This window comes from Ostrea edulis, chromosome 6 (assembly GCF_947568905.1).
Source record: "Ostrea edulis chromosome 6, xbOstEdul1.1, whole genome shotgun sequence".
Lineage (NCBI taxonomy): Eukaryota > Metazoa > Mollusca > Bivalvia > Ostreida > Ostreidae > Ostrea > Ostrea edulis.
In genome coordinates this window covers 48,497,883-48,522,783 of record NC_079169.1, presented here as the reverse complement: position 1 = coordinate 48,522,783, position 24,901 = coordinate 48,497,883, and the positions used below count along the sequence as shown (strand labels likewise).

Below are 24,901 nucleotides of genomic sequence, written 5' to 3'. Positions count from 1 at the left end.
TGTCGGAATCATTTCTGATGAAGATAATAATGAAATTATGACTTACTGTAAAAACTAGTATGAGAAATATTTCTGCCAATTGCATGTTTCATGCAGATCTATGGAAAATCAGAGAAAATACAGATAAAAGATTATTTGGAAGAATGCAAAAATAGAGCAAGGAAAGTTTTTTAGTGATGTGTTATTGACTTTGTGGTATGTATTGATGCGACAAGTAACTGTTGTTACATTGAAGTTTTATGAAACCCACCATAAGTACCAAGAACGCTGCAGGCACATATCAATGTTTTTCGGAGGCGACTGGCCAACCTTTTTAATTGACAATGAACATTAACTGTTATTTTCATGCATGCAAATGAAGATATATTGCGAGAATGGCCCCTCCACTATTTTTGATAGTACTATGTAGTAGTGAATGAGAAGATATTAATGCATGTAAGCTTGAAAGTTATAGATTGAAGCCCTGGAGCAAAGAATGACCTCCCTCCCAGCCTGAGGGGAAAACTTGAGACAGCAATGACGAACACTATAACAACCCCCCTCTACTTAAAACTTGTGCGGACTACTTTTTATTGACATGTACGTGTTCTACTTTTAAAAAGGCGTGTGTTGTAACACGCATGCTCACGTTATTATCATGAGGAGGTGGAGACATAGAGATGTTCCTTTATTCTTCTTTGCTTTCATGATATTTCTTTTGATGATATCTATTTGGAGTAATTCGTCAGTAAGTACCGATTTTGTAGATATAGTAATATAATATGTCGGCATTTTTCGCGTATTGAGAGAAAACGTACGATCAAACTGAAATATTAATCAAGTAGTGGACCTTTTCATATTCATTATCCACTTATTTATTTGTTTTGTTGTTGTTTTGTACATGTGTCAGTATTATTCTTTCAAATGTCTTTAATAGAAACTCTCTAAATATACTCGAAGTTATTTTAAGGACTTTCGATCTCGTATCACTTTATTATATATCAGTATATTTAACACATAAGTTATCGGAAGGAATGTTTCCTGTTCTAAGAGGAAAGGAAATTTTCATTTTAATCATCACGCTAGTCAACTCATTTTGAAGTGTGTTATATGATCAATGCTTTTCTCCCTGATGGATCACGATAGCCTAATTGTTACATTATAATGTAGGGCTCTCACTTCTCAGAATTTAAAGCTGACACGAATTCTTATATATAGTAGAACTTATCCGCATTATTAAATGAATATTCTATTAAAATATGTATCGGGGGTTTGCATGGTATATTAGGGGACGAGTTTTGTACGCTTCATTTCACATCAGTTCTTTTTTTCCGATTTATGTGTAACACGTACAATCAAACGCATTGAAGTGGTAAAATTTTCCGTGTATATGGAATGTTACGAGCTTTCTCTTGGACGTTTCATGTTAAGTAATGACACGCCCACTTTCACAGAACTATTGGTAAACAATATTCGGATACACCCCTTATATCACCAAAGACCACGTGAAATTTTATGAACATTCAAGTCAACGAGGAAATATGTACACTTGTCACATATTTACAGTGATTTTCTTTTATTACTATTATTTACAGTATTTATATAGCGCATTATATAATAAAAAGAATCACTCTAAGCGCTTTACATTAAAACAACATTAAACTACAATTAAAAATTGAACATATCTAAAACAGTGTAAAAAAATATATTCGTTTCATTAAAAAAAATATGAATTCTAGCACTGGCTTACACAAACTCGTGATTAAACTACAAAAAATACATACAAACAGTTTACATAAAAAAGAATATTAATACTGTCACTTGAAATGGCTTACATAAAATCGTGATATGCAAGTCTGAAGAAGTAAGTTTTTAAATTTTTCTTGAAAAGTTCGAAAGAATTTTCGTTGCGGATGTAACTTGGAAGGTTATTCCAGAGTGTGGCGGTTGCTTTGTCAAACCTTCTGTCGCCATACGTTTTGGTCTTAACTCTTGGTGTTTGAATAAGCATTTGAATAAGCTTTTGTTGTTCAGGTATTGTATCTGGTTATTTTAAAACCTTCATAAATTCAAACAAACTTCATGACCTTTACCTTACCAAATACTTTACTTCCCTCTTTCTTAAATAAAGACACCGTAACAAGTTTAACACTTTATTTGCCTTATGTATACAGATAAATGATGTGCTTACCCCCAACCCCGCTTGTGGCGATTCTTGGTCTTGGCAATTAAGCAATGTGTATAATTGTTGTAGATTCAATATTACAACTAATTTACAATGGAAATGCCATATGTGCATTGACACCAAAATAGGTATAGGCCAAAAACACATCATTGCCTTACTGAATTGAAAAATCCATGAAATAGAAATTCAAGCAAATTTAAACATTCCGGTTGACGGCAATGATTCAATTTGCGTATAAGTCCAATTCCCCTTAAAATGCAGTAACTGTATTAACTCATTGCAAGATCACAATTCAACCACAACACTTGTAAATAAATCAATCATATGGATATGCATTCAAAAATATATCAATTACAAAAATGTTGGTAACTTGGATCCCGGTTAGCGGCAACCCAAGACCAGACTTGAAATTAAAATTCACTGTCAATGTCAACTGGACATTACAAAATACCAGTTAATAGGAACTGGACGCACATTCCTCCACATGGCGAAAATGGTCAAATGAATACTTCAAGAGAACAATGAAGCCACCGCCACCACGTGGGGGTAGCGCCAGTTCCTGGTGCCAAGACCTCGCCACTTTTAATACAATTTAGGATAAACTTGAGTTCCTGAGGAAACAAACTGTTCCATTGCTGCAGAAATCGTATTTAGAAATATATTATTTCCTATATCTGTCAAATGCACTCCATCTGATAGGAAAAGCAACTAATTTCCAGCCTTTATGTCAGTATATTTAATGTAACAACCACCATTTTTAATTACTTCTGATGCTATAGAGTTGTTCAACCTCTTTAGAGCCTTGTTCATTGATTCCATATGAACAGAATACTTCCATTTATTTCTAGGTAGTAACTGTGACCAGATCAACTTTGTCTTAAGTAGTAACAACTGAATACGACCAAGAGTCCTTTTCATTTGCTGAATCAAGTCCTTTAATGGCACATTCCAAATATCATTAGCCCCACAGTGTAAAATCAAATAACGTGGCACATCATTAACCTTCATAAGCGACTTGATTTTGCTGTATATTTCCCCCCCCCCACATCATGCCACCTTTACCCTGCCACCATATGCGACATCCAATTCTTTCCAGACCCAAGTTGACACCATCTGGTCTACCTCTAGCAGCAATGAAAGCCCCATTTACAATTGATGATCCTACACACCATATCAGACAATCTGAAATGACTTGGTTTATGTTAGATTATACCTGGTAAAATTGAATTAAGTTGCATGAAAGCATATTTTAACAGGATGTAATAGAAATATTTCCTAATGTATGTTTGGTATGATTTGGACTTCCATCTGCCAGCTCGACATATTTCATCTTCTGACAAACCCAACATAGCAGCATAGGTTGCTGCCCCAATTCTTGATTCCTGCTGGAATCAAGACCTAAAGCTCTAGTAGCTTTCTGCAATACTGCTGTAAACTGCACCCTGGTAAGGGGCCGACCGCCAAAATGACAAAATAAAATGCCAGGAACTTAACACTCAAATAATCTGATATAATGCTGACTGGCTTGATATTAGAGTGGAACTTGTTGTTTTCAATAATGATAATTTCGCCATCTTGATCTGTTTTAGAATGCTTTAGCAATAGTCTTAATTTGCTTTGTTTTGGTAAGAATTCTAAGTCCTGAAAGCTGACTGCATGGTTGATATTATGAGAACTACCCCCTGTTAACTCCCCCACTCTATAAAACCCAAAAATGGCCATGGAATATATAGCCGCAAAAAGCTTAACTTCACAGTGATTGAAACAAACAACCGGTAAAATGTGCAATATTTTGTCCAATAAATCTAAAGTAATTGGCAATCTTGAATCATGGGTGCTAGCCTTTCTCCTATAACCTTCCAACATTTTTCTAACCAAGACATTTTGTGTTAGATCAAAATGATTGCATAGCTTTAAATGGTATAATATTCCAGCAACGTATGATTTTCCTGTCTTTAGTGCAAGATTTCTAACTGACATAAAAGCTATAAACTGGACAGTGTAATCTAATGTTGGTGGACATGTCTTTTCTAGCTCAAAATAAGAAAGAAAATCTTCAAAACACGTCATTCCCTGACTATATGATGCTTGTGTACTTTGAGCAATGGCACATTTTAGCAAAAGATCTACTTCACTCCTAATATCGCTATGTGAAATTCTACAGGTATAAGCTCTGGGTCCTGGTCTGCTTGTGGTGCCAAGGTGCGGAATTTCTGAAATTGTTTCCGAGATAAAGCATCAGCTATGCTGTTTACCTTACCAAAAATGCGTTGTGCTTTGAACATGATATTATTCTCCAACAACAGAAGAACCATTTTTCTGACCAATATAATTATCCTCTTGGATTTTGAAGTTTGTTTATTAATGATAGACACTAAAGCACGATTGTCAGTATGCATAATTATTTTTTGGTTTTGAAACAACTTGTGACCCCACAAAGAAATAGACAGCAAAATAGGCACCAATTCCAAGAATGACATTTCTTTAAATATTTCCTCTCCCCAATCTGTGGGCCATGGCCAAAAACACCAATGACCATTACAATAAGCCCCACAACGTAGAGAACTATTCCCTGAACTATCTGTATACAAATGTATGTTCTGATTGCTTATCCATTCTTTGTCATGTATCAGTCTGACCCCATTGAAATTTTCTAAGAAATAAAGCCACATTCTGACATCTTCCTTAAATTCCTCAGTAATCTTAATATGATGGTGGGATTTTTTAATGCCGCTTGTTGCATCATAAAACCTCCTATTAAATGCCCTAGCATTAGGTACCCCTTCACTAAAAAAAAATTAAGACTACCTACCAAGCTCTGAATTTCCTTAAGCTGAAGAGACCTTTTCAACAAGGTAAAATTTGATAAACTTTTTAATTGTACAACCTTGTCTGAAGGAATCCTAACCACCATATCAAAAGTATCTATTTCCAAACCTAAAAATACAATTTCTGTTGCTGGGCCTACAGTTTTGTCATGTGCAAGTGGTAAACCAATGTGATCACTCAAGTTTGAAAAGCCCTCCATTAACCTTAAACATTCATCTGAACCTACATGTACATGACCCAAAAATAGAAAATCATCTAAATAATGAAATATTGTGTCAAGCCCAGTCCGCCTTTTCAACTCCCAATGGAGGAAAGTAGAAAACTTTTCAAATAAACAACATGAAATAGCACAGCCCATTGGCAAACACTTGTCGATGTAATATTTTGCCTCAAACTTAAATCCTAACAAATCAAAGTCTCCAGGATGAATGATTAATAATCTAAATTCTGACTTTATATCCATTTTTGCCAACTGTGTTCCTTTCCCCATTTTACCTACTACCTCTAGAGCCTGATCTAATGATGCATATGCTACAGAACACCTATCCGGATCAATAAAATGATTAACACCCTGATTTTCTGGAAAAGACAAATGAGTGATTAGTCTCCATTTTCCATCTGCTTTTGGTACTAGCCCAATAGGTGAAACTTTTAAATTAGTGATAGGTTTACTGTCAAATGGTCCAGATATACGACCTATTCCTACTTCACTTAGTATTTTATTTTTTGTTTCCTCAAAATGATCACTGACAGACTTGAGATTTCTTGCTTCTCGCCCTATTCGGGGACCCTCATAACCTAATCGAAAACCAAACTGAAAACCATCAGCCAGCTCCTTTGCAATACTTTGGTCAGCATAGTTTTTGAACAAACTAATTAATTTGCCAACTTTGATAGGTGTTTTACCTAAACACCAAACATTAGAAGTATCCCTTATTTCCCCTACTTTGATGCATCCCCCTTCCTCTCGAGCTGTAATGATGAACTGTCTTTGATCTTCCTTGGGCACGAAAATTATGAGGACCCCCAAATCTCCTTTGAGAAGGACCCGTTCCTTATTAGAACAGAGTGCATAATGATGACTATCATTGCATTTGATGGAAGAATGAAGATAACCACAGGGAGTTTGGAAACAGGACCCCTGATAATTGTATGTGTAACACTTTCTAAACTGACCCTGGTTAGTTGGAAAAGCAGTCATGTCCTTTGTGTTAATATTCACAACATACAAAAGTCAGAGTTCAGAGTCCACTTCACTCCAAGAACCTGTAGGATGCCTAGCCATTTTCACCCTAAACTGTTGGTCATATTCCTTAAAACCCTGATTTGAACACCTACTAGCTGCCAATCTAACATCTTTCATATATTTCAACAGTTCCAATTTTTTTGCTGGGTGTGCTTCCAAATAAACACTAGAGAACATGAGAAAGGCATCAGTCCATTGCTCAATATTATTGATCTTCTTACTAGATTTTTCAGCTGCCTGTAATTCGCCATTAACAAGAACTAGGGTTTGTTTCTGAGGCTCATTGTAATTTATGAGGATCTTGTCTAACTCAACATACCCCCCCCCCCCCCCCACCCTTATAATTTTATTTTTCAATTCTTGGTACACATTGAGGCCTAAACTATTTTTATAGCTGACAATTGAGCTTATAAAGTTAGCCCCACCAGAGCCTAGAGAGGGTAGACTATCCGACATAGAACACATACCTATCTCCTCTCTATCACCTCCTCCCTGACCAACCTATGTTCCCTTCTTTTATAGATGTGGGACCCGTTTGTTGAACAGATGGCTCAGCGTAAACAACTTAAGTAATTTCTGTTACTTCCGAATGGGATTCTGTGACGGTTTTCTTTGCCCGCACTCGTTCCCTTTTTCTCTTCTCTCCTCTCCTGCGAGTCGCCACTCTTCCCGTTGAGACTTGTTTTGATTTCGGCATTTTCCCCGTTTTGCTTAGTCTACAACTTAGGATTTAAAAATGACTTTCTGATTATATTCGAGCATGTGGTAACCCCATCAATGGTGCATCACGTATCCTGTATGCATGCAGAATAAAATTAAAATCCATCAACATCGAATAACATTAACGATTAATCGACAAAATATTAAGTCAAATATATGCAATAAAACCTAAAGGCTTAAATTTCACTACATCAATGTATCCAGATTAATCCGATGAACTACATTAACTCAAAAATTATTTGTCCAGAATTTCAAACCTTCGCTTCTACCCGAAAATATTGAAAAGGAAGTAGAAGTTTATATCAGTAAAAATAAAACCTCGTTGCAACTACAAATTCTCCGGAATAAAATTCCGGAATAAACATCTGTCAATATTTATTCTGGCTTAAATAACCTAATTTATTGTACAGCAATAAATTGTATTATCATCAATAGGGTTTTGTTATCGCATATGTGATAAAACGAGCTCCTCCCACCTTGTTATCGCATGATGATAATACAATTTATTGCTGTACAATAAATTAGGTTATTTAAGCCAGAATATACAGTAATGTTAAATAGTTCTCTCTCTCTCTCTCTCTCTCTCTCTCTCTCTCTCTCTCTCTCTCTCTCTCTCTCTCTCTCTCTCTCTCAGTTTAATATGTTGTACGGTGTGACCGTTGAGACGAGCGAAGTTCATTAACATCTTGCAACACGACTTTTATCCGCCTCTTCATTTAACGCGGGAAATATAACGCGTTCGATGTAACGTAATGGACCTAAAAAAAATTGCAAACTGTTGCAAAAGGCCATCCTAAACCAGAAATAAAACACTGAAATTGTTTTACTTGAGTATGACTGTACACAAGTCCATTTGAGAAAATTTGGTTTAAGGTGGTCCTCTTGTTGAAAATGGATAAAATATGAAAATCACGTTCTCAAAATTTACCTTGAGATATAGCAGCCTGTCAAACCTTAAACCTTTAAACTTACATGCCTGGGTGGCCTACTGGTTTAGGTGCTCGGTAATCTAACACTTAAACCATACATTCCGAGTTCAAGTCCAATATTTTCCCAATCTATTTTTTTTTTTTTTTTTTTTTTGCTTTTCATTTTTTGGGTTGTTTTCTTGAGGGGAGGGGGGGTCATTGTAGTTCCGTTTGTTTACACTAACATGTTCCTGTGTGCACAGGATTTTCAAACGTAATATGGCTGACGAAAAGCTAATCAAATACTACAAGAAAAAGGGCAAAAATGCACAGCATGTAATAAGTAAAAATAGGTCAAGGGAGGAAAAGAACTGTTATACAGTTTGACTTCTCAAGAGTAAATATAAAAACTCATGTAGCAACTGTCATTATGATAATTAGGCAAAGCTAAACACTCGAATTATCAACCAACGGCAAATAAACTGATGAAATATATTAAAGGTGCTGCAGTCATGTCAGAAAAAGACAGTCAGTTAAGTAATGCCATATGTAAAAGGGTTGTGTAATATGAATGCACCTATGAAAATATTCTACTGTTCATCATTCCAAATAGGAAAATGGTTTATTGATAAATGAATGACTCATATAAATGTCAGTAATGATAAACAATTCTGTCTGTTGTTTGCTAATTTCCATGTCAAGAATATTATTGTTTTACATTTACGTCAATTAGACTTGAATTGAATATGAATGTTTATACGTACGACTTATCTTGGTATGTTTGTGCCGCCATACTGTCAGGCAAAAGTTCTCGGAAACTAAACCGGTCTGAACGTTTGTAATCCACGGTGTAAGTAGTTATGATCATTTTACACTTGATTATTCTGTTAATTACATTGTCAATTACCTGTATCTATACTGTCAGCTATGCTCATGAATGCAATTGTGCATAATCTGAGTTTATATTTTTGCCATGTGCTTAAAGTATGGTGCGCTGTTCATGTCATCTTCTGTAGCCGATGATTATTAACTGTAATTGTCTTGATATATGAATTTAGTGAATTGAATTGGTAATTCATGTTCATGAGCCATTTGATTAGTGATGTGGAAATGGGATTTGTTGTATGTCAAGTATTGTAGTACACGGATTCAGGTTTGAGAAAATTTTGTATGGAAAGCAGTATTTGTCAAAAACTTAATTTGTTTTTTTTTTTTTATTCATTGTAGCTTTTTACCACATTTACGCTGACAAACTGTGTATGACTCCACACAACGGTGAACGAGCACCACGTGTAATTGTGTGCACATGTCACATTGATGGTTAATTGTCTGTTAAAATAAACTTTCAAACGCTGATCTGAGAGTCCTTATTGAGGCAGAATAGTAAAAAGACCATGTCTACAACAACAGAGCAGGCCGTGGCATCATCCATTCCAGATTCCACCGTGGACATCCAGTCTGCTGAAAAGGAATTACCACCTGATGACAGTGAAAGGGAAGATGTTGAACTTAGTGTTATTCAAGGGCAAGAGGAGGACCTGGAAGATGAACATCAAAGCACTTATTCACAATCTATTGATTCTTGTGTGCCGACATCAGATATCCTTGCAAGGAAGAGGGCTGAAGTGAGTAAAGCGAAAGCCAGGATGTTTTATACAGCTAAAGAAATAACTCTCCGTAAACAGCAAATGGAACTCGATGCGGAACTAGAAATGTTAAATCTGGAAAGGCAAGCTGCAGAAGCTGAAGCAGATTGTCAGGCATTTGAATCAACTATCAGCCATATTTCATCTGTACTGTGTCGACCAGATTCGCCGGTTGACGCCAACAACCTGAAACCGAAGCACAGCTACTCTAATCCAAATCATCACATCGCTTCTAGTCAGCCTCCACCAGGTCATATTCCTGCTGGTTCTACACAAGCTCACATTCCTTCCGATTCGCCTATCCTAAATCCGTATGCACAACCATACGTACCTAACGCATATCCTTCATCACCTTACGCGACTGGACATGGAGCGCATGTGACCGACGTCACTCGATTCCTTCTGAGGAAGGATCTACTGTTCTCCAGAATCACCAATTTCAATGATAGACCTGAATCCTACAGTGCATGGAAGCACAGTTTTGTGTGTGTAGTGAATGAGCTTCAAGTCATGGATTCTGAGCAGATGGACCTTCTAATCAAGAACTTGGGGCCTGAATCAAAGAAGCACGCTATCAGCATCAGAACATCTAACATCTTCAACATTCCAAGGGGACTACAGAGACTTTGGGAACGGTTAGATGAGCGTTATGGTGCACCAGAGCATGTGGAAGCATCAATAAGAACCAAACTTTTAGACTTTCCAAAACTTGGCAACAGAGACCATCAGAAGCTGTATGACCTTTCAGACATTCTCATGGAAATGCAGTTTCTGAAGGAAGATCCAAAGTACAGTGCTATGTTAGCATATCTGGACTCGTCGTCTGGGATAAGACCAATCATTTCCAAATTGCCGTACGGTCTACAGGAGAAATGGACAAATCGAGCAGTGAAGTACAAGAAGGAACACTGTGCTATTTTCCCCCCATTTTCAGTGTTTGTGGACTTTATAAAAGATATAAGCAAGGTGAAAAACGAACCAGGATTCAATTATGAACTGGACACAAACAACAATGATAGGTTCGCTGCTTCAAAACAAACAAGTTCTGCCAGAAACAGAGTCAGTGTGAAAAAGACAGGTGTTGAAGTGACTGTTCCAATAGAACATTGTATCATTCACAAAACCAAACACACTCTAGACGACTGCAGAGGATTTCGATCCAAATCATTAGAGGAAAGGAAGAGACTTTTAAAGCAAAACAACATATGCTTCAGATGTTGTGCGTCAAACACTCATAAAAGTCGTGATTGCAGTGCTAGTGTTTCGTGCAAGGAATGTGGAAGCAAGTTTCACACTACAGCACTCCACATCAGCAGGAACGACCAAATAGCAGCAGTGGATCATTCCGCACCTCAGCAAGATAAAGATACAGAGGCAAAGAACCACAGTCTATACTCATCCTCAAAGGAGAATGGCGGGGAGTCTAGGAACAAGATCAAACCTGTTTCAGAGGTTAGCTCAAGCTGCACCGAGATATGCAGAGGACCTTACAGTGGGAAATCATGTGCAAAAATATTGCCGGTCAATGTGTTTCATCGTGACAATCCAAGTAAACTGGCAAAGATGTACGCAGTAATCGACGATCAGAGTAACCGCTCTTTAGCAGCACCTGAATTTTTCGACTTCTTCACTGTGAAGGATAAACCACAGAACTATACTATTTCAACATGTTCTGGCAGAGTCGTCACTTCAGGAAGAAGAGGAAAAGGATTTGTTATCAGATCAATGGAAGGTGATGTAGACTTTGAACTGCCAACCCTGATTGAATGTGATCATATACCAAATAACAGAGATGAGATACCTACACCTGAAGTCGCATTCCATCACGCACATCTCTTAGATATCGCCAAGCACATCCAACCACTAGATGAACAGTGCCATATTCTTCTGTTGATTGGACGAGATCTGATAGAAGCACATCACATCCTACATCAAATCTTTGGACCACCAAAAGCTCCATACGCACAACAACTAAAATTGGGATGGGCTGTCATTGGTGAAACTTGTCTTGATACACAACATGCCTCACAGGATATAAGTGTCAAGAAAACATACCTGCTACCAACAGGTCAGCCTACAATATTGAAACCATGTAGCAACAAGTTCGAGGTCCGAGAACTAGTGGATCAATCTATATGGGATGAGTCAAAGTTATTCATCAGAACTAAGGACGATGATACATTAGGCATGTCGATTGAAGACAGAATGTTTTTGAAACAAATGGACAGTGAATTTCTCAGAGATTCCACAGGAAGTTGGGTTGCCCCACTACCATTTCGTGAGAATAGACAGCGTTTACCAAACAACAGGGAGCAAGCGATCCAACGTGCGAGACTACTCGATGCGAGCCTGAGAAAGAATGCTATGAAAAAAGAACACTTTCTTACATTTATGGGAAAATCTTGGACAATAATCATGCTGAAGTTGCACCGGAATTGTCTGATGGAGAAGAATGTTGGTACCTGCCATTGTTTGGTGTTTACCACCCCAAAAAACCAGATCAGATTCGGGGGGTGTTTGATTCGTCCGCCAGATTTAATGGAGTTTCCCTTAACGACATTCTACTCTCAGGACCTGACTTATCTAACAGTCTTCTTGGTGTACTCATACGATTTCGTAAGGAGATGGTGGCTGTCACCGCTGATGTGCAACACATGTTTCACTGCTTTTTGGTTAGGGAGGATCATAGAAACTTTCTACGATTTCTGTGGCATAAGGATAATGACCTAGACAAAGAGATCATCGAGTTTAGGATGAGGGTTCATGTCTTTGGCAACAGCCCTTCGCCTGCTGTAGCAACCATGGGACTCAGAAAGGCGGTTGAGTTAGCAGAATCAAAGTATGCAGACCATGTTACCAATTTTGTAAGAAATAACTTTTATGTGGATGATGGGCTAATATCCTGTCCTACCCCTGAGGAAGCCATTCATACTCTCAAGGACACTCAGAGTGCCTTGAAAGAATTTGGTAATCTCCGTCTTCATAAATTTGCCTCCAACAGTCTTGAGGTTATGTCAGCCTTTCCAAGTGAAGACCTAGCGACTAATCTGAAAGACTTGGATTTACATGGTGAGGAGAAGCCACTTCAACGTAGCCTTGGTCTTAGCTGGGATGTCAACAGCGACACCTTTCTGTTCCAACTTTCAAAAGACAATAAACCTGCCACACGAAGAGGTTTACTTTCAACTGTTAATGGCATCTACGACCCTCTAGGCTTTTTAGCCCCAGTAACTATTTATGGTAAATTATTGCTAAGGAAACTCATAGCACAGACTCAAAACTGGGATGAGCCACTCTCAGACGAAATGGAATCAATATGGAATTCCTGGAAAGACACTCTAGGCTCACTTGAAGACTTGAGGATTCAACGCACATATGTGACAGATCTCAGTAGAGCTGTGACGAAGGAACTTCAGGTGTTTAGCGACGCCTCTGAAAAAGCCATAGCAGCTGTCATTTATTTGCATACAACAGATAGCGAAGGACGGTGTAAGCTTGGATTTGTTCTGGGCAAGGCCAAAGTTGCACCCATTAGTGGACACACTATCCCACGACTGGAATTGTGTGCATCTGTGTTAGCAGTAGAGATTGCCCAATTCGTCCTTGAACACCTTGACATTCATATAGTATGGTGCGCTGTTCATGTCATCTTCTGTAGCCGATGATTATTAACTGTAATTGTCTTGATATATGAATTTAGTGAATTGAATTGGTAATTCATGTTCATGAGCCATTTGATTAGTGATGTGGAAATGGGATTTGTTGTATGTCAAGTATTGTAGTACACGGATTCAGGTTTGAGAAATTTTTGTATGGAAAGCAGTATTTGTCAAAAACTTAATTTGTTTTTTTTTTTAATTCATTGTAGCTTTTTACCACATTTACGCTGACAAACTGTGTATGACTCCACACAACGGTGAACGAGCACCACGTGTAATTGTGTGCACATGTCACATTGATGGTTAATTGTCTGTTAAAATAAACTTTCAAACGCTGATCTGAGAGTCCTTATTGAGGCAGAATATAAACTGCGGCAGTTATTTATCTTGGTTAACGAAACATAAAAAACGTTGGCCTTATATTTAAATATAACACGCCAGTCTATTATTCGAAACCGGTGTTTTCCATTTAGATTTCTGAGTCGGCCTTTTCGTCAGCAAATGCGCTATATCCCTTTCAGAAAGCGATATCAGAGGGTTTTACCGTAACACCGGATATCTCAACGTTACTTGACAATTCTGTATGCGCAGTGTTATATATATATATTTGCATGGAAATATATATACATATAAATACATTTACATTAAAACTAGACTTATTTTCATTGTGTTTATTTATACTCTTTTCGAACATCTTCCTTAGCAGCAAAACTCACGTGCTACCTGTGGTTTCAATCGGAAAAGATGGCGTGTCATTCCAGGGCTCCAAGCGTTTCATACGATAGAAAATTTTTACCACTTCAATGCGTTTGATTGTATATATTTTAGGTCCAGACTAAAACTAAGACTAGGATTCGTGAAGTAGGACATATGAATTGGGGTGTTGATTGTGTAAATAATAACTTCATCAATTTCACCTTTGAAATCGCGGGTATTTCAAATCGGCCTTCGAACATTTGATAATGAGTAGTATTACGAACAAGGTTCATTAGCTAACATGAATTAATAAATATAGTAGAATTCTATGTGTTAGTCATATTTCTCTGCTTACTCGCCATATTAGTGGGATGTTCTATTGTTATACATGTATGTATCAGGGTTCGCATGGTAAATAAGGGGACGAGTTTTGCTACGCTTCACTTCACATCAGTGTCTTCGATTTACCTGTGCGGGTAGCTTCGACATTTCCGATACTATTTTATAGGACATGAAGAAGAAATGAAATCACGTTTTGGAACACCACGCAGTGCTCAAAATTATAATAAACATATCGTACAGTAGTAAATCATTCTAAAAGCTTTGGGTAAATAAATATAGAATGACTTTTCTTTACGTGAATGTACGTATATTTGCAGTAAATATGTCAAAACTATACAAAAACGCGGAGAAATATTTCATATATTGTCTATTGATAAAATGAAATAATCAAAGGGTATCAAATCTATGCTTACTTCAAGCAAAATGCAAATACATATTAAATACTACTGTACTTATAAACATGACATGTATGCTCGCCATGAAAACGCATCGAATACGGACGACTATTTTACCTGGGACTAGTATATCTGTAAAGGGCCGCAGATGTACGTGTACACTTGTCGAGAATATCCTAATTAGTAGTAAAACTCCCTTTATTTGCATAATCCATGAAACAAAACGATAAACTCCATTCATATTCCAACAGTAAACACTATTGTACAGACTGCGACACACTTAGCCCGTGCCGATCAGCTGTCTTCAATCAGGGGAAGTATCATAGTATAATATTTACCCTGTATTGTGCATGAATACTTATACCGTATGATTTACTGGTCAGAATATTGCAGATTTGTAAATCAGGAAATCATTTAGGTACATAAATTGTCCATGTTGTACGAGTGTATGGAGAGAGAGAGAGAGAGAGAGAGAGAGAGAGAGAGAGAGAGAGCACGGTGATCTTGTAATAATCGCGCTCTTATCAACAAATGATATCGTTAATTCAATAAAAGAGAACAGTAACTCAATATTGCTGTCATTAATTGATAGTACCGATTTATTTGATTCATTTAAAGGACGCAATAATTAAAAATTAAACATATCATTAAATAATGTTGTTTACAATTTCTTCATTTTATGCTAATTTGGCGCTCAATAGATCTAAATTACCATTTTACGTTATTACATTGTACGTTGAACTCGACGCAAACAATATCTATATGATCATGAAAAACCATCATGTAATTCATATCCGGATTCAAATACTGATTTAGATATCAATAAAAACAAAGCTGCATAATTTGGGGGAGGGATGGGCAGGGAGGCTGGTCTGCTCTCCCCTTAATTTTGATAATTTACTTTTTTCCGTTATTCTAACATACAAAGTCAGTATTTTCTACATGCCCAGTTCAAACTATTTTTTTTTTTTTTTTTTAGATTTGTAATGAATTCAATTTTAAGCATCAACTCCTGTAAATTTCCAATATTTTGTCAATCACAAATTTTAAAATAGCTTGTAAGCTTACATTTAAATCAGTGATCAATTTTCTTTCCTTCTGTGCAATGATATATTGTACATCGAAGTAGGACGCTCTCTCTCTCTCTCTCTCTCTCTCTCTCTCTCTCTCCAGATCGGTTCTACTACACCAATCAAGTTTCTTGCTTTTGAAACAAGTTAAATGTATATAAATCTTATAAACTCTTATGTTTTTCTTTCAGGCATGGAACATACCAAAATCTATTCCTCTGCGTATAACATCAACCCATCCAAATAATATAAGTCCGCAAAATTTTCTTTCGTGGATGTTTTCTAGAACTAGCGGTGATTGGACTTACGGGAAAATATCGTCATCAAACCTAACGATTGTGACAGCTTATTGGAACATCGGAACCTTCAAAAAAGGGCCAAGTGCTCTATTAACCAAAAATACATATTTCTCCTGGATGAAAACTTTCCAGTATTTAATGAATCCTCTTGTAGTTTACACAGATAGTAAAGAATTCGGAGATTTGATGAAGAAACTGAGATCTGAAGGAAAATTGAATTACCAAACAGAAATTTTCTATGAGGAAAGGAAGTCGTTTTGGCCCTTCGGGCTGGTGGACAGGATACAGAGTGTATATAAACAGCCTGGGTATCCAGCACACCATCCCAACACTGTCAATGCATTGTATGCTGCAGCACAGCATACAAAATTTGCAGTTGTAGCGGATGCAGCGCGGAAGAATATATACAACACACCGTACTACGCGTGGTTGGACGTAGGATATTTTCGAGATTTAGTCGGAAGCGAACAATTTTTCGAATTAAAAATTCCGAATGATCAAGATCCAGGACGGATATCAGTTAATCTAATATTTCGTCGACATATGGAAATTAATCCATATGAGATATTTCGACATAACAAGGTGTGGGTAGGCGGTGGGATGTTTATAGGTACAAAACATATTTTCATCAAATTCGAAGAATTGTATCGTAAAGCATTGCTATATTTCCTAGATCAGCACCTGATGAATTCTGATCAGCAGGTGCTTTTTGCAATGTATTCAAATCAGGGTCGAAAAGCACTTAAACCACAGACTGAACTTAAGTTATATACCCCGAAAGGAAACGGAAATCCATGGTTTTACCTGGGGTATCTGTGCCGGGAAATTGTTAACAGAGCAAACGTGATCGAATTTATATGAGGAGGAAAAAGTGATGGTATATTACAAAATACTTCATATCGCATGTATTAATCATACGTACATGTATGATAAATAAAAATATGTTTCAGATTTTTGTCTTGAGAAGTGCGGTGGGGTTTTATATTTTATGATAAATGACTACAAATATATTTCATAATGGAATGGAATATATGCCTGTTATTTTGATTTTTCTCGCCCTTTCTCTAGTGATGTAACGATTATCGCCGACAATCGATTGTCGATCGTTAAGAGGTGATCGATTTCGATTATCGATTTCATAATCGATTGTCGCTATTAGGTTAGGAACGAATTACGCGAATAAAACATGTACGAATTAATTAATACCATTCGCTAGAAAATTTAAAAATGGCAGCCGATGCAAATAACAACTTGGAGAAGATAATATACGAATATCCTGGAAAAGCAAAGTCAGATGTTTGGAAGTTTTTTTGGATTTTATAAGAAAAAAGATGGTCCGCCCATTAAAGAAAATCTCGACATGTCGTTTGCTGTATGCAAAGTGTGCAGGAAGACTTACGCCAACAAAGGTACATATATCAGGCTTTAATTTAAGAGACGTTATTCTAATTGAAAGTGAATGATATGATAATGGCAGTATGCAATATTTATCAATCGATTTATTGAAACTCTACTATTCTTTACTGAGAAAAAAATGCGTGTTTATATATATTGCATATAGTGCGAATTTTCTCCGATACACGTACTATAATGCAGTTGTATCTGATATGTTTTATGTTTAACGTACATGTATGAAAATTATTTCATGACATATCCAACGGAAAATTTGAGGAGGGCAACCAGGGCACTGGCTTTACTTTTTTAACCCTCAATTTTGAAACATAACAATATTCAATTAGAAAATTCTGTGCAAAAACTGATTGCATGTAGTGTTAAATGTTGGGAAACACGACATTTATTTTGTTTTATTATATCTTCTTCAGGTAATACTACAAACTTCAAAAATCACATTGATAGCGAACATGGTGGTAGTTTGCCCAAAAATATGCCAACCAAGCAACATCAGCCATCCATTGACACATTTGTGAATTCTAATACACAGAAAGGAAAACTGAATGTTGACAGACAACATAAAATTGATGATTCCCTCAACAAACTTATAGTTGGAAAGGTCATACCAATTAGCATTGTAGAGAATGTGTACTTTAGAGACTTTGTTGCCCTTCTGGAACCGAGGTACAAAATACCATCAAGATTTACAGTGATATATAGATTAGAAAAAAAAGAAGGAAGAAATTGGAGCAAAATTAAATAATGATTTAGAATCGGTCAAAGACATTTCCATCACACATGAACACGGAGTCGTATTTTACCACAACAATACACTACATCGACAGGTCATTGGAACTGTAGAGTGCTGTGTTAGGTACTGTGAAAATGGAATTAAGTCATACTTCAGAAAACATAGCAAACAATCTGCAAAAAACACAACTACAATGGAAACTTCCACAGCCAATTGCTACAAGTGACAATGCAGCAAATGAAGTAAAAGCATATGAAATTCTAGGCTGGAGCAGGTTCGGGTGTTATGGGCACCGTATTAACTTAATTGTGAAGCACTCGCTCTTGGTGAAGGAAGTTGATAGAATCTTGGGGAAGTCGCGCAAGTTGGTAACCTTTTTTCACAAATCAAGCAGTGTCACAGAAATGCTTCTTTCAAAGCAGAAACTATTACTGAATCAGGAGCAAGTTGGGCATAAATTCATTATTGATGTCGCAACTCGATGGAATTCTACTTTGTATATGCTCCAACGCCTTGTGGAACAGACACCAGTTCTCATGGCACTTGCAAATGATCCAGATCTCTCAAAAACAGCATCCAACACGTTGAAGAATTGTGTGTTCAGTTTTCAAGAACTAAGCATTGTTGAAAAACTTGTTGAACTTCTTTCACCATTTGAGAAAGCCACAACTATTCTGTGTGCTGACAAGTACCCAACCATGCATAAAGTACTGCCAGTTATAACCAAATTGTTACGGATCGTAGAGTTAAATGATGAAGACCTGCCAGTCATAAAACATATAAAACAGCAAATGCAACTGGAAATGGACAAGAGGGCTGTTTCAGAGGACATTTCAGTTATCGTATGCATGATGAATCCATTCACGAAAGATTTGAATTTTGCACCAAACGATAGGGATCGGGCTCGAATGTTATTGAGAGAGATGGTGTCAGTTCTTGATGTGAATCCAGTCCAGGTGAAACAAGAGAAAGTTGATGACAAAATTGTTCCTGCACTACCCTCTCTACCCTCAATGAATTCTCAGCCTGAAGAACAAGTATCCCCTGATGGAGGAAGTGAGCCAGACACTCAGCCACCGAAGACAAAAAAACTAAAATCTGCAGATACTGACGATTGGCTAGATGATATTGTAATTACAGGAGAAACGAAGGAACCCACAGAGAATACTGCATATTTGGAAGTTGAGCGTTTTTTTGGAAGCAAACTTATTGATGAAGATCAAAACCTTACTGTTTTAGAGTGGTGGAAGAAGAATGAAATCTTCTTCCCCAGAATAGCTCTAATCGCCAAAATATATCTGTGTGTTCCTGCTTCCTCTGTGTCTAGTGAGAGGGTATTCAGTCTTGCAGGTGAAATTGTAAACAAGAAACGAAACAGGCTGCATCATAGTCATGTGGACTTGTTGATATTTTTGAACAAAAATTTGAAATATTGGTAGTTGCATGTAACAAATGCAATGATAATGGAGTTAGTTAACACTAAAATATGTGTTTGGTCACAGACTGTGTAGTCTTTGAGTTTGAACATGGAGACTTTATTTTTCTTCCAGGAAAGTACACAACAAATCTGTTTAATGAAGACTTTTATTGTCATTTATTGACATGTTTCTATTATAGTTGCAAGTAGCAACTTTACAGACCCATCTGCATTCTGTAGTTTTGTTTACATGTTAAAATAAAAGATGGAAACCGTTTACATTTATTTCCTATTAATAAATTTAAAAGAATATTGGAAAGTAAAGATTTCGATTAATCTGATTATCGATCGATTGAACACATTCGATTATTATCCGATAATCGATTATGGTTTTTTTCCGATTATACAACACTACCTTTCTCCTTTAACCTCCAACCCTTTTCAATGACCTTGCAATTGATCATAAACTAACCCGTTTATACCACAGGTGCCTGAGGACAGGACCCCCCCCCCCCCCCCGATATAGACCCCCTGACCTTTTCGACTCCCCCCCCCCCCCATAAATCATCTTTTTAAAACATATTTGTAATCTAACCTATACCATCCATCCGAAAAATTACCTAAAATAAACGTTTTATAAAAATTCGTAACCCACTCTATATATAAAAACAACAAGGTTGCCAACTTCGTCTGTCAACTGAGAGGCACTACCAAGGAATTCTTTTTGAAATGTCCTATAAAACTGTACCTACCAGTAAAAACGGTGACATCACGCCGTAGCCCGAATATTTCCCTCACTAAAAACCTTGTTTTTATATATAGAGTGGGTTACGAATTTTTATAAAACGTTTATTTTAGGTAATTTTTCGGATCGATGGTATAGGTTAGATTACAAATATGTTATAAAAAGATGATTTATGGAAAAAAAAGTCGAAAAGGCCCGGGGGTCTATATCGGGGGAGGGGGGGGGGTCCTCTCCTCAAGCACCTGTGGTTTATACTCTATATATACATGTAGCTCTGATACTAATTTATCCACTTCAACCAAACTATATATGTACTAGCTGAATGCAAACGTTATCGGCATTAGAGAATATACATGTATCGTGGACCATGAATCAATAGTCTCCTACCTGAGACTACAGGGGTTTTCTTGGTTTGTCTGTCTGTCTGTCCCACTTGCTTTTCCACATTTTTTATAATCATGCTTTGAGTTAAGATAGGAAGGTGAAAACTGAGATTTATGGGACATTGTGTTGTACATAGTTTGCCTGTCTTTTCCCACGATGCTGTACATAATGTAACTTGGGACTCTGAAATATGATGTGTGGTTACTTAATGAGAAGATGCAAATCAAGCTTTATTTTTGTTACAGCTGATACACTGTATATTCTAACAAATATTGTGAGGCTTAGTATCATGGATGAATGAACTTCTTCAATTTTAGTTTTCTGCACTTTTTTCAGCATGCTAAAGTTTGAAATATAAATATGGTATGTGATTTACTGATATGTGTTTCTAGATCTATAAAACTTTGTGTGAGATCTATATAATTGAAGGGATGCCAATTTGTAATAAAGTTCTTCTGAATTGCCGCTTCTATTTACAAGAGAGTGAAGTTTTAACATTTCCTGGTAGTGAAAAATAATACCCACTCGTCTTCCAAATATATATTCGTTCTAATTAATGGGGACACCGGTAGGAGACATGCATTGCGAGTTATTAGGCTTAATTACGCAGAATTATACTTTATTAGACCACGTGGAATAGCCGTGGTGTGGCGGGACAAAATAAGTGGATATTTGGAGAGCACTGTGTTTTTGACACAGGTTTGCATGTCAATATAACGACCCAATCCGGCACACTATATATTTGTAAACATGATGATGTCATTAATGGGAACTTCCTCCCACCCGAAATAAATTGCAGGGGTCCGAGGTAGGAAACTTTCCGTCAAGTCCATTGGCATTGCCAAATAAACACCTTTTTAACATATAAGGAGTTTACCTGTTTTGCTTGTTTAGAAAAGGCGAATAAACATCAAATCCCAAACATCGCGGCTTCGTCCCTGCACTTATCAATTGATTATCGCTTTATTCCAATCTCGAAACCTGCATGATCTCGAGCTCTTTCCTCATACATGTATTTATACTATATGTATATGATAATTATGACCTCGATGTTTTATCCTTTGATGCTGGCCAGTCAGGAGAGGGATGTATTTTGCTTATAATGAAATATAATTGGACCGGTGACATGTTAATGGGTGTCGTGCATATATATGTATAGAGACCATGCGAAAATGTGATGTTTAATTTCGGCACGATACTTGTTTTCACCTGCACAAGGCACTTTAACTCCTGTTTAGAGTTTGTTTATGTTACAAGACTAAGGATGATGTGCAGGCATAAACCCCACCTTTGCACATGATTTTATGTTATTCTTATTGGCTAGACACATACATACAGGTAACCTTTATTTTCCTTTTAATCCCTGTAAAATATGAATATTTGGTTAAGTACTCTTAATATTATGCGATTTCTGAAGTGTGTTTGTAATGCTCGTACATTTTTGTATTAGATAGTTGCAGGTAATTGTAGGTACATTTTTAATAGTCACGTGATATTTTATATTTGTTTCTATTATACGTGACTGGATTATTGATAAATATGTATTTGATCAATAAATTAAAATTTCAACATCATTGTAATCATCTGTTGGCATAAAATATAATAAACATTGTACCTAACTGTAGTTATTTAAGCTTATCTTTTTATTTATCACGAATATCAATTAATAAATCGGTGAAAATGACAACAACAACAAATCGGGTCTTAAGGAAAGGCACCTCGGGGTTGTTTTTCTGCTTGCCGGATATATGGAGTGCTAAATTAACATAAACTCAAACAACTGAAGATACCATCAATAATTTGAAGATATCATCAATTCAATTATTACATGCTCTCTTTAATTGCATTATTGCGCATTAAATCAATAATTGCTCTCATCAAATGAATTTATCCGCGCTTCAATTCAATTATTGCTCTCATCAATTGAAATAATGCGCGCATCCATTGAATTAATGAGAGCAATAATTGATTTAATGCGCGCATTAATTCAATTATTACTCTCTTCAATTCAATTGAATTAACTAGAGCTTGCCAATTATAGATTGAACGCGCACACTTATTCAATTATTGCTCTCTTCAATTGATGAGCGGATAAATCGTAGAAATATTGCTCGCAATAATTATAATTTAGAGCTCGGTGTAAATAATTTAATGATCTCTTTAATTCAATTGAAGATATATTTTAAATTAATTATTCGCAGTGCTTTTGCCTAAAGAATTAATGCACGCATCGATTCTTTTAGCGAGAGCAACAATTCAATTAAAGAAATCATTAATTCAACTGTGGTTATGTTGAATTGAAGATATCTTTAATTATGTAGTTGCTCTCTCTAAAAGAATTATTCATCTCTTCAAATGAATTAAAAATCTCATTAATTCAATTGAAGAGAGCAATAATATTGAATAAATGCGCGCATTAATTCAATTATTGATCCCGTCCAATGAATTAATGCTCGCATCAATTCAATTGTTGTTCTTATCAATTGATTTAATGCGCTCATTATATCAATTATTACTCTCCTCAATTGAATTGTAGCGCGGATCAATTCAATTGTTGATATCATTAATTCATTTGAAGAGATCATTAATTCAATTAAAGCGCGCATTAATTCAGCTGAAGAATTAATGCTATCATTAATTCAATTAATGCGCGCAATAATTCAGAATTGAAAATATCATTAATTATTTGAAGAAATCTTTAATGAAATTGTAGCGCGCATCAAATGAATCGATGATATCTTCAAATGATTGAAGATATCTTCAATTATTTGAGTTTATGTTAATTTGACGCTCCATACAAACAGGCCTGAGAATATTCGATTGAAGGAAGTGAGATGAGCGGATCTCGAACGGAAGTAACAATACAAACCAAACGTATATTCGCATTATACTTACATGTAGCTGAAATGATATAGCCCTTTTAAATTTTATTTTGAAGTTTTCGGGCGATGGCTACAATTCCATCTGATCTTTGTATCTGATCAATTTCCAATTGAATTGAGCGGTCGCGGTAGTTCAGTGATAGAGCACAGGGGCTAAGCCCGTTTTGGGCCCGAACCCTGTGATATCATAAATATAGAAAGGGGTCTAACTCTGATCCAGATAAAAATCTAACCACTCGCTTCAAATGCTTAAAAATCTTAAATTACATGTAGGTGCGCTATGAGCAATTTGCCGGTTTCCATTGCATAAAATAATGTTTTAACTACTTGCATGCCAAAGAGCAAGGTACATTAAGGCCCAAATTTCGCCACAAATTAGTGACTTAATATGTTCTGTGACGTCATTTTCCTTATCTCCGATTGACATGATTTACCGAAATCGCCGAAATTAGCCGGTGTTTTTTTTTTATGTCTTTGAAACCATTCTTAAGATTGAGCACATGCAACAACCACAAAGATGTTTTGTGTACAATTTAATCATGTTGAAAGTCAGTACTGAGCAAAATTTCAACTTGGTTGGTAAATGGGCAGACTATTAAATGGAACGTTTAACCATTTCCCGCGTTCATCTGTAATACAAATTTCAACGTTGATGGTGTTCATATATACAAGTTTAATGAATAAACAATATGCATGTGTACAGCATATTAAATTTTATAAGACTCTACGTAGTTTGCATTGAAGAAGATAGTGTGTAATCAGAGAATTGGAATCTTCGACATAGATATTTTCGATTTCAATTTTACTCGTTTTATGGTTGATATAGATACGCAATGATATCAAAGCAATTAATGTAACACATGGCAAAGTTCAATCACATATTCTTTTTCATCATAGATAGTTTATGATATGAATTATCCCTCTAAATTGGTGTGCATATACTGTGGCGGCTACAATGCGTATCTAAATACATGTCTAAATATGCCTTGCCAGTCATAATATTCTAACGTACATGTAGACTAATTATAACCTTTTGGGTATGTTGCATGTGTAATTTCAAATGTTATTTTAATATTGTATTAAGCAATATGTCAGACACATCTAATGAATGTCCATCTGAATAAAAAACCCACTCATGATACATAATATATATATTATTAAGTAAGTGGCTTTTTTAAAAAAAAAAGTGCACGTCTGCAATCGAATGCAATCTTTGTTTATGAAATAAAAAGTTTAATAATATTTAAAATGAAAGCGCGATATCTTAATCGGTACCTTTATATCAGAGCATAATAGTGCGAGAGTTCGAATGCAAAATTCGGTTATATTTCCCCCGTAAAAATTGAATTAGTAGCA

General features: G+C 36.2%; 3 protein-coding genes across 3 annotated transcripts; all 3 read left to right on the top strand.

The window, feature by feature from the left end:
• The first annotated feature begins 598 nt into the window (after nt 1-598).
• Nucleotides 599-16,926, top strand: LOC125648456 (uncharacterized). Its single transcript, XM_048875567.2, has 2 exons — nt 599-727; nt 15,867-16,926. The coding sequence occupies exons 1-2, from the start codon at nt 638-640 to the stop codon at nt 16,833-16,835; spliced, it is 1,059 nt and encodes a 352-aa protein (XP_048731524.2). The 5' UTR covers nt 599-637; the 3' UTR covers nt 16,836-16,926.
• Nucleotides 7,615-13,510, top strand: LOC130046821 (uncharacterized). Its single transcript, XM_056139821.1, has 2 exons — nt 7,615-8,717; nt 9,095-13,510. The coding sequence occupies exon 2, from the start codon at nt 9,262-9,264 to the stop codon at nt 12,241-12,243; it is 2,982 nt and encodes a 993-aa protein (XP_055995796.1). The 5' UTR covers nt 7,615-8,717; nt 9,095-9,261; the 3' UTR covers nt 12,244-13,510.
• Nucleotides 16,927-17,069: 143 nt separating the features above from the next.
• Nucleotides 17,070-19,811, top strand: LOC125656767 (E3 SUMO-protein ligase ZBED1-like). Its single transcript, XM_056139822.1, has 2 exons — nt 17,070-17,383; nt 17,798-19,811. The coding sequence occupies exon 2, from the start codon at nt 18,252-18,254 to the stop codon at nt 19,554-19,556; it is 1,305 nt and encodes a 434-aa protein (XP_055995797.1). The 5' UTR covers nt 17,070-17,383; nt 17,798-18,251; the 3' UTR covers nt 19,557-19,811.
• The last annotated feature ends 5,090 nt before the right edge of the window (nt 19,812-24,901 follow it).

Bases quoted from the DNA above. Each gene is read 5' to 3' on its own strand.
- LOC125648456 (XM_048875567.2), top strand. From the start codon at position 638: ATGAGGAGGTGGAGACATAGAGATGTTCCTTTATTCTTCTTTGCTTTC. The intron at 728-15,866 runs GTAAGTACCGAT...TTTTTCTTTCAG, and splicing joins CTATTTGGAGTAATTCGTCA to GCATGGAACATACCAAAATC.
- LOC130046821 (XM_056139821.1), top strand. From the start codon at position 9,262: ATGTCTACAACAACAGAGCAGGCCGTGGCATCATCCATTCCAGATTCC.
- LOC125656767 (XM_056139822.1), top strand. From the start codon at position 18,252: ATGGAATTAAGTCATACTTCAGAAAACATAGCAAACAATCTGCAAAAA.